General features: G+C 51.3%; 1 protein-coding gene across 1 annotated transcript in view; it reads right to left on the bottom strand.

Moving 5' to 3' along the window:
* The window catches only part of KDM2A (lysine (K)-specific demethylase 2A), a 53,340-nt gene extending 38,297 nt beyond the window's left edge, over positions 1-15,043 (bottom strand). Inside the window, exons 1-2 of the mRNA XM_014948893.1 lie at positions 14,963-15,043; positions 14,155-14,259 (exon numbers count right to left, since the gene is read on the bottom strand). Of these exons, the coding sequence (XP_014804379.1) occupies positions 14,155-14,196 (42 nt within the window). The 5' untranslated portion in view covers positions 14,197-14,259; positions 14,963-15,043. The remainder of the gene's footprint in view (positions 1-14,154; positions 14,260-14,962) is intronic.
* Positions 15,044-15,158: the final 115 nt, after the last annotated feature.

The raw sequence follows: 15,158 nt of genomic DNA, 5'->3' as shown, positions 1-15,158 counted from the left end.
TTTGGGCCACAAAACCCCTTTGCTCAGGTTAATCCCCAGCAAAAAATTACAACTTGGAGGGCAGACCCCCACTCCCACCCCACGTCAAGGTGCAGCAAACCATCTGGTGGCCCCGTAACAAACCTGGAGGCTTTCTGACCAGAGAAAAGCAGCGTGTTTCAGAAGATGCCGCTCCATCAGCCCAACTTGCCGTGGCCTCGCACGAAACAGCAGTGATAAAAACTGCCCTTTACTCAGCTAAATCCACCCTGTGGGATCAGGGGAACATCTTTTCCCCTCACACCGCAAAGGTACAAACACGAGGAAATGGGGCAGAAACGCCTTCAGCTCTAATCCCTTTACAATGGGGAAACGGGGATGGTGAACGTGGAAGGAAAAGGTCCTCTCCTCCAGCCTGGCAAATTCCAAAGTCTAATGCTCCTGTCATCGGCACAGCATCAGCTCCAAAACTCGTTCCAGATCAGCTTCGCGTGTTCCCGTGGGCAGGGAAGAGTCTGGCCTCCTAATTTGCCCAGTATGTAGGAGAAGAGGATCCCAGTCACGGCTGAGGACCCAAAAAACGCTGCCACAATACAAATAGCTCCCATCAGTTACACAAGGCCTCTCGCGTCCTGGGCCAGGGCCACAAGCGCTTTCATGTCATTGTTGTCTTGGGAGGGTGGGGAAAACTAAAAAAAACACAACATTTCAGCGCGCGCGGAGCAGACAGGAGGAAGGAACGGCTTCTGCACTCCCAAGCTGTGTGTTTTGGGACAGAGGCAGCATCTGCTGGGGCTTTGGGCAAATCTCTGCAGCAGTTCTTCTCCCTCTCCTGGAGCCTTGCAGTTTCCTCACACCACTTACACAACCCTAGATGTCAAAGTGGGGTCTCCGTACTAGGCTAGATGTGGTCAGAGTCTGAACCTAGGGCTTGTGTAGGACACTCCAAGAGCTCTTTCTTTCCACTACTGGAAGATTTTTCCAGTGATAACTGTTGCTTCAGCCAGAGACGCGCGACTTCCAAAAATGAGATCAGGAGACACCCCCAAAACCATCATCCATGAATGCCCCAGATGAATCATAGAATCGTCTAGGTTGGAAGAGACCCTTGGGATCATCTAGTCCAACCATCTCCCCTACTCTACAAAGTCCTCCCCTACACCATGTCCCTCAGCACTGCATCTAAATGGCCCTTAAACACAGCCAGGGATGGGGACTCCACCCCCTCCCTGGGCAGCCTGTTCCAATGCCCGACCACTCTTTCTGTGAAAAATTCCTTCCTAATGTTCAGTCTAAACCTACCCTGAAGCCCAGCCCCAGCAAAGCAAGGGATAAGTCAGGCACATCACACATATATGTCTATTGGACAACCTCAGCAATATTTAAATATTTACATTTTTTTTTTCCCCCACCCAGTTTTGTGATCTGCGTTAGGATTCGGGCATTTTTAAATCCTTCTGAGAGTTTTACTAAGGAAGAACAGACAAGCAGCCCCAAGCCTTTCTCTGCGTGTCAGGCAGGGTCAAGATAAAGGCAGTTCATTCATCCTCCACCACCAGCCAGCAATTCTCATCTAAGATAGCTGGGCCTTCACCATTTCTTTCTGGCCCTCTTGGGTACCATTCACTTAATGTAGGAAATAGGAAGCATGAATATTAATCTCACGGATGGCTCCAGTCTTATCCCTTCTATTCTCATCCCTTCACCTGCAGCTTCTCTCTCTCTCAGGGATGCTGGGGAAGCACCTGACACAGCTCCGTGGTGACACTCTTCAAAACCCTTCCTTGGACACCTCTCTCCATCAAGCAAGCGCTGCCTCGATGGAGCACGACTACCTCCAACAGCAAAGGAACTGAAAGCTCCTCGGCTGAAGAGAACCATAAGATTCTCCTGTGGGGTTGTGTTTTTTTGGGGTTTTTTTTTTTGAGAGAAGAATGAGTACAAGGTCACATTTGGGAAAGAAAAAAAAAAAAAAAAAAAAGAACAAGCCGTCCTTTTCGCTGAAAGAGCCTCACATATTTACAGAGTGAAACCAACAAACACCGCAGTATTTTAGTCACTTCCTGTCCCGTCTCCTGCTGGTCCCTCCCCGATCTCCCAACATCTCCATCTCCTGGTCCCCGGGAAGCCTCCTCCTGCTGTGCCACAGCTCCTTCCTCTTCAGGACACCGGAGGACTCCTCACTTTCCCTCTCCCTGTGCCCCCTCTCCTCTGTCTGCTGGGTTTCCAGAGCAGTTTGCCTGGTTCGAAGCCTCCTCTGACCCTCTCTTATTCCTCCAGATTAAAGATATCGACCTGAAGAACACAGCCCTGTGTCACTCCTGTTTCTGAACTCCCTCCTTCCAAACTCCCCTCGCTGCAGGTCTTACAACTTCTGCCTGGCTCCTAGCAAACATCGAGAGCAGCACAATTTACCAGTGGATCTCTCTCATTCACCAGTTTCCCCACCAGCTGCCTCCCAGCCACCCATCCCTCTGTAGGTTTACTTTGCTGAAATGCGTCCAAATCGGTAATAAACCAACAAGCTCAGCTCTCCTCAGTTGATAAATGTAACTTCCCACATATTTTTACCTCAAAAAACTACTCTTTTTGTCTAGGTAAGCTCAGACCTTCAACATCCAAACTCCTTGATGGGTGTTTTAATCTTCAGCGAGTACCTGTGCCAAAGAGCAGTGTCCAGAATCCAGTCACCAAGACACCCTGCTGAGATCCACCAGCAATTAACAGCCAAATTAAATCCTTTCTATCAGTGGGAGAGGGTCCCGTGTCTCTGGGAAGGCACAAGGGACATGGCAGGAGGATGGACAAGCGTGGAAACAGCAAGGCAGACCCAGATGCCAACGCCAGAGCTGTACCATGCAGGGAAGACACTCCCTTGTAAGTACTTTCAGATACAGCGTGGAGAACCAAGGCACAAAGATTATGAAATCCCATCAGAAGCCTGCCAGGTACCGCTTATCTTAAGCACAAGAGCTTTACCTTTCTATATTCCTCTCCTCCAAGCCTTCACCTCCCACTTCCAGCTCCTGGGTCTCCATGATCTGGTCCATAAAAACAAATTATTTGTGTCTCTCTCTGTCCTCTGTGCCTCAACCTTCAACCACTTCGGTTTGTCCTCCTCTTCCTCCCAAGCGTGGGAAGCAATAACTAAACCATAACCCCCCCTGTCACCCTTGGGGCACAAAGGGGTCCTCCAGAGATGGGCCCGTGTCGTTTTGGTAATATTTTGGCTCTGCAGGGCCATTTCTTTGGCCAAATAACCGCCCCACACATGAAGAATAAAGTGGTCCTGGGCTCCCCACTCACCCCAGCTAAAAGGAGGTCCCATAGTAGGATGTGAAGAGAAGGCTGTAATGTCCCAAGTAAGAGATCCAGAACAATCTGTCAGTGGCCATGTCTGTCTCAGGGCCAGCCCAACACTAGGAGAAGCCAGGAGGTGGCTAATTTTAGCAGCTCTGTGTGCCCTCTCCACCAACGATGACTGTCTGGACAAGGTGACCACACTAAACTAACTCTTCTCCTGCCCAGTTTCATAAGAGGAACCCAAGAACTAACCCAGCAGGGCTTAACCCAGGTTAAATCATAGAATTATCTAGGTTGGAAGGGACCTTTCAGATCATGGAGTCCAACCATCAATGTCCCTCATCACCTCCTGTCTCTCTCAAGAGCTGCAGAGCAGAACTGGTGTATCCCAGGTTGAACATTCCCGGACAAAGAAAGACTCAAAGCACCAGGCTGAGGAGTGAAGAGGAATCTCCTTGGAACTGGAGCCCTTCCAGGCTTCACAGCTCCAGGAGGGATTCCTATCACGAGCAGGGCTGGCAGCGTTTCAGAACGCGCAGGGAGAACGCTTCGGTTTGCACTTTTGGGTTACGAAATTGGCCGTACACAAAGAATAATTGGGGAATTGGAGCAAGGCTGAAAGAGGCAGGTGGGGAGACGGCACCAAAGGGGGCCAAGGAGAACTCCAGCAGCTGCTGCTGAACCACAGGCTGACCAGCCACAGCAGCAAAACCACCAGACAGGGGAAGGCGCTAGAGCAGATCATAGATGGGCAAGCCTGGCAACAGTCCCAATAAAGGCATCGCTGCTCCTAGGAAAGGACACCTGCAGCATATTTCCCATGCAGCCACTGTCCCAACCAACCCTTAAATCATCCATACCCATCCGTAGAACCCTGGCACCAGGACAAACCCCACCTGGATTCTACGAGACCTTGAGGAAGCTCATGAAGGACCATCAAACCCTCCACCATCCTACCTTTTAGGACCAAACACTGATCCCCTGAGCCACGCAGACTGCGTTAGCAGCCATTCTTTGATGTTCAGCCTTGGTATTTCTCAAGTAAATGAGAAATGATGGAGCAAACTCCTTCAATTACCTCTCACCCCTTCCAAAACAGAAGAAATCCAAAGAAAAACTCTCATGTGTAGACCCCCTTCCCTGCCAGGGAGTCCCCAGGAGGTGCTGTGCAGTCAGGTGGATGAGCGTTACCAGCTCTGCTACTCTTTCTCTTTGCACAGGAAGGCAACAAAGCATCCCCCAAATGGAAACAAAGTAGACCAAAGTTCTCCAAAAAGGCTGGCTTGAAGATTACACGCACTTAATCCCATTTTCCCATTTGGGGAAGAGCTGACCATTTCCCTCCAGCCCACACATAGCACCAGGCAGAGACCCAGCACAAGGGACACACGGAACCACCTGCATTTGGGGATAGAAATGCAACTGATCTGGCATTAATAGGTCAACTTGATGCTTCATTCCTTGCTGGGACAGACAGAGCACCTCTCCGTCCACTCTACGGTGGGAGTTCAGAGGACTAGTGTGGATTTTGCAGTGGGGAAGAGCTCACCTTCCAAATTTCTCAGCTTCCCAACCCAACTCTGCAGAAACCTGTTGCCGGTCCTGTCCCATCACCCAAACGGAATGAGGTTGGACCACAGGAGGACTCGGACAGCAAAAGCACAACACCTGTGTACACCACAACTCCTGCTAAGCTGACACTGTCCTTTAAAAAGAATAGCCACAAACTGCTTGAATTGGGGCTTAGGATGCTTATGAAGACTGAAAACAACCCAGAGCCACCAGGATAAACATGGACAGTGCGAAACCATCTACTGGGAAGGAGATTTCCTCCTTACTCCGCTCTGTTACACCATCACTGCATGAGTTCCCTCCCCCTTTGCTCTACAAGGAGCCCAGGACTTGCCCCTTCCTTCCTCCAAATGGGGCAAAGGGGCTCAGGAGGTCAGCGACACATGGAAATATTTAAGCACAAGGAATTAGAGATACCGAGGCAGTCTGACCCTAGAGGAATATACATTACTTTTTCCTTTGCACTTCCAGCTGCCTCAGCTTGATCCCAAGATTACAGCTCCCAAAAGCCAGGAATAGATGGGAGAGCAAGGGTGTTCTTGGATGAACAGCCCAGGCCAGCCTCTTTTTTTAAAAAATAAAAATAAAAATATAGGCTTTTCTGCTCTTACACCTTCTGATTGTTCCTCCAGCACTCCTTTTGCTGTCTCTCCAAGTTCTGCAGCGCCGCCTCTCTTCTCTCTCTGCCCCTTCAGACTTTCAGCTCATGAAGAGTTGGACGAGGTAAAGAGGCAACCACGGACCATCCCCTCCACGTATCTCACTGGTGGTGAGAATGTGCCTTGCTGGTTGGGATCTGCTTCTCTCGATAACAGTTCTATCGAGCAACATCCCCATCCTTCCCCTCGGTGCCTTTTTAATTGAACCATCGCTTCCCCAAAACTCTGTTACGACCGGCTGAGCCACGCCAGGACGATTCTGCAGCTGGTTCCCAACCCCGAGGGGCAGCGCTCACAAAAAAAACCACAGATGAGGATCACACCCCGGAGCCTCTTCCTCGACATAAAAGGGTGTGGGGGGTAGTTTTGTTAAAACCCTCTGTGGGTGCACAGTGTGATAGCTAAAATACGCGAGATGCAGGGAAAGACAAAAAGCAGGTGGTGTTTGATGTAACCGTAGGGAGGGAAGTTGACTGCTCTGCTCCCCATCTCACCATCAATATGACCTCTTCTGGTTGACAACAGGAAAAATTGTCACTCCTTTTCCCCCCACCAGCTCGCTGCGAACCACACCTCAGCTCTTCAGGCAGCAAAGATGCCACCCAGATTTGCTCCCCGCCAAGCACCCAACCGGGGTGGAAGCACTACAGAGAGCACACCACCCCATCAAACTATCACACAAGCGTAAAGCCACCAACTCTTCTTACCACCCTGCAACCCCGGGCAGATCCCAGCCCCAAAACCTCCTCCAGTTCAAGTTCCTGGGACTTCCACAGGGATTCAGAGTCCCTGGACAGGCAGTTCATGCTGTTTACCACCGGTACCGTTTCTACAGCAACAGAGATGCACAAACATGGACTCAAAGAAACAAAACAGAGAGAAACTGTGTCAAACGGATCCATCTCTACCCCACCAGGGATTCACGGGCTACACTTCCTCACCAGGTTTATCTGAACCACCTCAAATGCCAGCAAGAAACACCAGCGGACAACTATGTATCTTCCTCACCTGGTTCTTGGGAGCTGGGAAAAAAAAAAGAAAGAGGTAAACAAGGAGGATCAGCAAAGAGACAACTTCAAGTTTCTCACATCCCTTTTGGTCTCTCCAGATGAAGCTCCAGGGTCCATGAGCAGAGCATTTGAGGATCAGTGACCTACAGCACCTCACGCTCATTCTCTTACACCATCCTGAAGCCTGTGATTTCCCCATCACATGAACACAGACAAGTGAAAATCATCCAGCGTGGTCCAACTGTTGGGACACACAGCACAGAGCATTTCCTAACTGCCCAAAATGCAACACGGAGGTGGCAGAGCATTTGCTCCTAGAGCTGCTACTGGGCAGCACTGACACGACCTGAGAGGTAGGGAGTTAGAGAAGAAGCAGCACGAACATGTTCTCGCTACTCCTTGGCCCTCAAAAATCAGAAGTCATTAGCATCCTCACCAAGGGAGATCTGAAGGTGGGCAGCACAGGGAGTTCAGACCACTGTGGAAAGGGAAGAAGAACCCCAAAGTTCCCTACAGCCCCCGAGATGCTGACACCCTACCCCAAGCCCTCCAGAAAAAGGAACGGAGCCTGGACCAGCACAAGCCCTGCTGTACGAGTGTACAGCAGAGTTCTGTCTGCAGCTCAACCAGCTGGAGACCATCCAAGAGGGAAGGTAGCTGGTTTCAGATTTTATTGACAGGCTTTCTGATGATGCATCTGTACAAGTGCAGCCACAGACAGCTTCTGAGCTTCAGCTGAAATGGTCAGAACCCATTTTCCAGAGGCATATGCCTATCTGCTGCTCCCTGTTCCCTCCCAGGGTTCTTCTGTCTGACCCCCACCCCAAGAAGATCAATTTATCCAAGATCCCACGTTCTCCAAGCTGACTGGAAATAATTCTAGTTTTGAGATACACGCTCCCCACCCTTCTTGCCTCCCAGGGCTTTTGACAGCTTAGTATCTTTGATATCTAATTATACGCCCTGATGTCCTACCGCAGGGTTTGCTCTTCTGCATTTCCCAAGGCAACCAAGTGAGATCCTTCTCTGCTCTCACCTCCACCAAGAACGGGCAGGACATCCAGAGTGAGGCAGATCTGCCCATCTCCAACAACTCCTCTTCTCTGAGCATGCAGGTACATGTCCCCAACCAGCTCCTGCCACAGGATCATGCCTTCCACAGCTGTACGACCACATGCAGTGATTGACCATGGCGTGCCACGTTCCTCCTCACCTTCTACAGCTTCCACTTGCCTTGAACCTCTCCCACCCAAATAAAAGCAGGTCAGGCGTCGTGTAAGAAAGCCTGTGAACTAATAAGTCAGCTCTGGCAGCAAGTTGAGCTTTCCAGAGCACACGCTGTCCCCCTCAGAGCTCACCCATTGTCTTCTCCTCTGGAATCAGCAACACTCTTCCTGCAGCAGCACCAGACATCTCAGCCTGAAGACAAGTAATTGCTTTCCCTCATACATTTTCAGAGGACAGTTAGTGCACCACCTTGTTTCTCCACCTTCTGATCATGCCACCGCGTCCCCCACGTGTGCCATTTCTCCCCAAAACCCAGCCAGTGACCTGCAGACCCCCGTCTGGGTGGCTCCTGTCCTAATTAGCCAACAATTAAAAAAAAAAGTACTGGGGGTGTGGGGGACTGCTCTCCTAACTTGTTAGTGTCACCTCTGGCTGGGATAACCCTGTGAAAATCTACTCCTGCTCATTAACAAGAGACATAAATGCAACTTGCAAATATTGTTTGGTAACTCAGGAGTAACTTCAAAGCGCTCCTGCGGTGTCTGGCTGCTTCCAGGAACACACTCAAGGCACAGCCAGGCCTGGGACAGCAAGAAGCCACCAGAGATAGAGATATTTACCCCTCCATGGTCCTCTCTGCTGACACAGAACATCATCCAGTGGGTTTTGGGGACGTATTGTCCCAGGGAACAGCACAATCTTGCATCTCTCAGGATCCAAACGCTCCCAGGGATTGCTAAAGCTTTCCAAAGAGAGCCTTCAGTTGCTCCGAGCTTCCACCCAAGAGCTGCCCAGATCAAATCTGAACAGTCCCTAAATTATTTAGAGCTCATTTATTACACCTGGCTCATTTGGAATGAGTCATTTGTAGTGTCTTCAGTTCGAGGCAGAGGCACGGGGGAGAGATTAATTACCCTACTTGCACAGGTCCTGTCTAGCTGAGGAAATTGAGGTGTGACCAGCAGACCAGTGACATTTGGCCGGACAGGGTTTCACACAGGGGATGCAGCAGACAAAGAGGAGGGAGAATTGCTTGACAGGGCCACCAGTGCCAAATTTTAAACTGAGGGGCCATGCACAGCCACCCAGATTCCACCCCACACTTCAGTATCATGGTAGCCACCCCGGGAGGTTCACACCAGGACACACGGACAAGTCCCAGGTCAATGGGACCAGCCCTGGAAAAGCCAGTATCCAGCAGGACCAGCCTCTGTTGAGCAGACCAAGATCTGAGGATGACAAACGCCAGCAACTGCAAAAGGATCATTACCTGGTAACGAGCAGCACCACAAGGAGGACAAACAAGAAGTCAGGCAGAACCTGACTGGTATTACTGGTTGTATCCCACTGCTGGGACAGCGTGGGCCATTCGTGGGAGAGCAAGGGCAGCCACTTGGCCAGTACAGAGACGGGAAAGTAGCCGTGTCCTCCTCTTCACTATCTCACCAGCCACGAGCAGTCCTACCAGCCCACAGCCTGCTCCCTGCTGACCTCCCTCTCTCAGCTTTGAGGCCACCTTGGTGATGTGAGGATAAGGGCTGGAACTTTGTCACAAGTGTCACGTGAACACTTGCACGTGGGCCTTTCCCGGCCAGCCGGTTGCATCCTGCGTTTGACATCACCTCATCCTGCAGAAAGAGTTTGGTCTCACTGACAGGAACAACTTGGAAGCCACAAGATCAGAGCTGCTCTGACTCTGGTCACCTTTCAGAGCCAGCATTGCCATCCCTGGTGCCACTCCACACCACAGGACACGGGGCTGCAAGAGAAAACTTTTTCTCCATGCTCCCCAAGCTTCATCCCTTCAGCTGATGACTCCATAGACTGCAAAGCTCAAGTGAACTCTCGCCCGGGGCAACAGCGTGGACACCGACATGTAAAGACAAGTTTGCTCACTGCTGTTTACAAGGAGAGGCCTCGGGTTTTGGCTGGTAGGGACAGGCAGAGGCCTCCTCTCAAATTTCAGGTGAGGATCTGACCAGAGGGCAGGGAAGGGCTAAGGCAGGACAGGGACTGCCCCAAGCGACAGGAGAACCAGCATTTCACATTCTGCCTCCCCCCTCACCTCCCAAAGCACAGATCAGAGGCCAGGTCTCCTCCTCCACCGGCCCATTTCCCTCCACGGCTGTCACCACAGATCTCCATCTGCAAAACCAAGGATGTCACTGCACCCAGCCAGGGATGATCACCTCCAGCAGGAGCTGTGCCCCAGCCCCATCGAGCACCCGTCGCTCCCCCGAGGGAGGGTGCAGCTCCACCGCAGGCTCTCTCCAGCAGCAGAGCCAGTTGAAGAGGTCCCTACCCCACCTCACCTCCCTATCTCTGGTTGCCACCTCTCCAGTCCCACCAGGTTTGCTGGTGGGACAGCCAGCTCACAGGCAACGCTTTGGGTTAGAACGCCACCCCTCCCGCCAACTTTTATCTAGGGCATGATCCATCATCTCCAGAAGCAGCATTAGGCTCAGGGGCATCAGCTCCCGAGGCGCTGACAGAGGGAGGGAGGGAGGGAACCTCCAAAACCAGCTCTGCCACACCGGCAATCCCAACTGGGAACCACACCCCGAGATACAGACTGCTGACTTGACAGAGAGACCACAACAGGCAGGGTTTGTCCTTAGGGTGGTGGCCCCCTCACACTATGCTCCCGGCTCCCCAAGCCTTCCCGACATGATCCAACACCGCTGCCCTTCACTCCTCACCCAGACCACGGCTTCAGCGACGTGCTAATCCCAACTGGAAACTCACAGAGTCCTGCTGGTCTTGGTTCACAGCAGAATTAGCCCTGGAGCAGACAGAAGTTGTGATCTCCTCCCGCTTCCAGCACCCAGGAATACTCAATGACTCCCAGGACTGGCAGAGTGTCCCGCTGAGGAACCCTCCAGCAGCTCCACAGGTTCCCACAGATCTGGACGGGTGTAGCAGCTTTGTGTGCAGTAAAAGAGTAAATTATTTCTTACTGGAATGAGAGAGGAATCCTCACTCAGTGCTGCAACAGCAAGACGGGAACACCTCGCCTCGAGCAGGCTCCTTAGAGAAGCGTTGCGTCAAACAGCTCATGCTCACGTTGCCACCCCTGTCTTTAAGAAGCCCAGGCTCCAGCTCCAGGTGCCAGCGTGCCCCTGTCCTCCTCCTGGGGAGCTGAGGAGCTTGGTGTGACCACCCAGCAACAGGCAGCAGAAGACATCCAAGTCTCAGAGAAGGACCATGGCACTGTCAGTGCCAGGGCTGGACTGTCACTGGGGCCGCAGGATACAATAGAGCATTTCAACTCCTCCATCCAGGGCCTGCACAACATCTACAGCTCTGAAAGCCAGCACCTCAAACCCCAAAGTTCTGCCTCATAAAGCTGAGGAGCAGCAAGATGGAAGCTGACCTAAAAGAAAACTACTCATCAGTGTCTGAGAAGTCCCATCCTTTGCCACTCACGGTGCAGGGAGGCCCAGATATCCCTTAACCCACTGTTGTGTCCCCTCCCCGTGTCAGCCTCCCAGAGCTGGGACACAGCTTCTTCCACACACTAATTGTTTCAGGTGGGTGCAGGACATCTTCCCAACGACACCCCTGCCTCCAGACCAACTCACCCAGGCTTTTATAATCCCGAGAGCCAGGGATGTAGAGCCCAAACTAGGAAGCAAGCACAGTTAGAGCGGCGTGACCCACCACCAAACTCTTGTAGGAGCATGATTAGACCTGAAGCAGAGGTGAATTTCTCCTCAACACCCAGTTCTTTCACTGACACTGACAAATCCACTCAGAAAACATACATAGATGAAATTTTGTGGAACCAGAGGAAGGTAAAAGTATCGGTCACTAAATAAAATAACCAAAACACTCAAGACTTCCCCTATGTCCTGATGGAAACCAGTCAGGTTTAAGGCCAGGGTGACACATGGAAAGATGCAGTTGGTGTAATTAACCCTGGCACACCAGATTGCAGGCTTCTCTCACCATCTCGGGCTACTGGTACCATCAAACCACACTGTTTGCACGTGCAATTAATTCAGCTCCTTCACCGCTTCAAACTCTTCTGGTCAAGGTTGTTCAGCTGGTAGGACTGCTATCACACTTGGATTTAATTTATTTTTTTTAATATATTTCTTCTTTTGTTATCACACCCACGTCGATCCCCAGTCACACACGAGAAACAGAGCTTACAGCAGCAGAAACATCCTGTACTACCAACTACCTGTTTCCCTGCCTAGAACTTTTAATGTAGGCATATTAAAACCAACTCCCAAGACCAAGACATTTGAATATCCCACTCCCACGTGTAAGTCGTATTCAGCACTTTTGTCTTCCTGGATAATTCACCCGTGATACCTTGTTCTGCAAGGGCCAGAAACTCCCTAAGAGAATGGCTCCCCACATTTTGAAGCATGTATCTTGGGGGGAAAAAAAAAAATCCAATCTTTTTAAGGTCCTTCAATAGGGGAGCTTCACTAACACAGCAAAAAAGCATTAAAGAAGCTGGAAGTTCCCAGGAAAAGCAAATCAGGAGGCATGACCTAAGCCTCATCTACCACACAGGGGTCATGTCACCTCTTCTCGGCTCCAGGCCAGCAGAGACAACATGCACAGGAGGCCACAGAAACCCAGGTGAGCTTCATCCTCTGCTTGCTGCCCACGTGCCTTCCCGAGCCCCTTAAGCACAGAGCTCATCACCCTGCAGCCATTTATCCAGCTTAGCACATTCTGCTGGAGCCCAGGCCACCTACACTGGGACAGCAACCCTTCATGATGATTCTTATTTATGGGATTATAAGCAATTTTAAGCAGGTAACTTGCTGGCCGCTAGTCCCCCTTCATCTGCCTCGTCTTCTCCAGACATTTTGGGTTATTTCAGCTGGTCAAAGCGTATCTAAGATGATAGTTTAACCAAAATCTGAAGCAGGCATTGCCTCCAAGAGAAGCTCTCCCGCCACCCTGACTGAAAAGGTCACTCCCCAGTCAAACCAGCACCTTGAGAGGGGTGCCCCACCGTTGTGGGACCAAGTGTGTCAGGACGAGGTGGCACTGCTGCTTTTGGCAGAGTTGTCACCTTAAAGCATCCGCCAAAGCACTTGGGAAAAACAAGGCATCCTGAAGGGTCCACGGATGTAGCACAGTTTGTTTGTTTGGGTGTTTTTTCTGTAAGCACCCTCTCAAAAAAGCGAACAAAGATTAAAAATCACTTCAAATCAGAGTCACTTCAGGTTCCCAAAGAGGGCTAAGGCGGCTGACTATAAAGTATAGATGCCTGTCACCAAATTATCTGGTGTGAGCATCTTCTCTGCAAAAAGTAAACACGCAACAGACACCAAGAAGCACCACAAAAAGAGCACACCTTCAGTAAACCAGGTGTTTGGACAAAACACGACCTGTGCAGCATCCTCCTCTCCTCTGGAATAATAGTTTCTACCCTCACTAGAGGATTTTTGTCCCTTGGCCACCTACGAGGTGTGTGGTGACTATAAATCCCCAGCCTCCTTTCTACAGTCAGGCACCCAGCAGCAAGAACTGCTTGCTCTCGAGGGCAAAGCTTAACACCGAGTCCACCCTGTCCCACACCAAATGATTTCAGAGTATTAAAGGATAAGGATTTACCCTTAGAGGCAGCACCTTGAAGGTGAGGGTACACGCAGCGCCGTGACTCAGAGAGGAACTCCCATCACAGCCTCAGCTATCACAGAGCTGACGCTCACCCTTCCCAGGGGGTTTAAAACTGCCTCAAAACCACACGAAACCAACCTGCAGAAGACACAGCAGCTTCTCTCCTTCCCCAGGATCTCCAGGAATATCATCTCAGAGTCTCAAACTGCTCACGGGTGCAGCCCAACTCGCAGACCCCGACCAGCAGCGCAAACACCAGACGAGCCAGAGCTCCTGACAGGACCTAACAAGGACCCGAATTTGGGAGCAGCTCCCCCCAGAAGAAAACACCCGGAGAAGACGCATGCACAGGGACACAGGCACAACTAAATCTGAGCCTGAAGCTGGTTCTCTCAGATCTCACAGCACACTCAAATCAAGTCCAGGCCAACATCCCGGTAACACAGAGTATTTCAGCTTCTCTGCTCGTTACAAACACACGGAGAAAACCTGCCGTGCCACAAACTACACCAACACTCAGTTCACATTTCTATCCAGCAGCTTCGCAAAGCAACTCAGGCCCCAGCCCTCCCCTCTTCCAGAGTTCAGCAGCCAAGTGCCCACTTCGTTAGGGCAAACTTTGTGACACAAACAGGACCCACGAAGCCATCTAAGCCACCGCCAGCTGAGCTGACAGCCTCTGCGCAGGCCGCAGCGATCCATCACAATGCTTTTTTTTTTTGGGTTGTTTAAACCTGTTGACAGTAAAAGCCTTTTCTTTCTTCCGTTGCAACAGAACCAAGAACAGACTTTGGTTGTTCAGGGCCAATACTGACCAGTCTTTGGCTGTAACGGATCCTTTCTTCCTCGGGCTCCATCTCCGACTCTTCTGAAGAGAGCGAGAAGGACACTCCAGGACTGCTGTCTTCCTCCTCTTCCTCCTTTGAAGGCAGAGGGAAACAGTGAAGCAGGGCACACAGACACGAAACCCCCTCATCCCTCCTCTTTTTCCGCTCATTTTGAGGCCGATCCCGTGCCACCGTGGAATTGAACGCGGCGGGTGAACCCACCTCAACTTTTAAGGCTCCCATTCTAACTTTAGGCATGACCTCGGCTAAATGACTTTACCAGCTGTCCTCTAACACAACACGAGCTACAGGTCTGGGATGAGGAAAAGGCCTCCCGTTCCCCACTACTACCAGCACAAGTGGCAGCTCCTTCAGCTCACGGTGGGGTAGGAATCAGGCAAACTGCTGTCAAACGCTCGACGGCAGTCGGGGAGCAGCCTGGTTTCCCCAAAATATAAGGTTATACATTAGAGAACCAACTTTTCCTAACAACCCAATTGCCATAATCTGGATATCCTGCACCGTGGCACTCAGGAGAAGTCACACAGGTCCAGGACACCTCCAACAGGGAAGGTGTATGGGACCTTCTACACACACAGCTGAGGGTCGGGGGACTAACTCCTGTCTGCAGAAGACCTCCAAGCTCAGATCCCCAAACCTGCCACCTTGTGACACCACACAATAACACGGGGAAAAAAAAAACACCAACAACCTCCCAAGGTGTCAGATGACACCTAAACTTTTTTTTTCCCCCTCTCCCAACTTTTAAAAGGAACGGAACGAAACCAAAACCTACGTCTACCGCTGCTCTTAATCCCCGGGACCGTGTCTCCAACCAGACCTTCGGGGGAGGAACCGGCCACCCCCCGTAGCCTGACGGAGCCGCTACCGGAGCCGGGGGAGGAGGTTTCACCCCGCTCTTCCCCGACCGGCAGCGTTTGACAGCGGGAGCCCCGTCGAGCCCCGACGGCATCATCTCCCCCAACACCCCC

This window comes from Calidris pugnax, unplaced genomic scaffold (assembly GCF_001431845.1).
Source record: "Calidris pugnax isolate Ruff unplaced genomic scaffold, ASM143184v1 scaffold107, whole genome shotgun sequence".
In the NCBI taxonomy this organism is placed as follows: Eukaryota; Metazoa; Chordata; class Aves; order Charadriiformes; family Scolopacidae; genus Calidris; species Calidris pugnax.
This window is presented reverse-complemented; position numbering and strand designations above follow the sequence as displayed.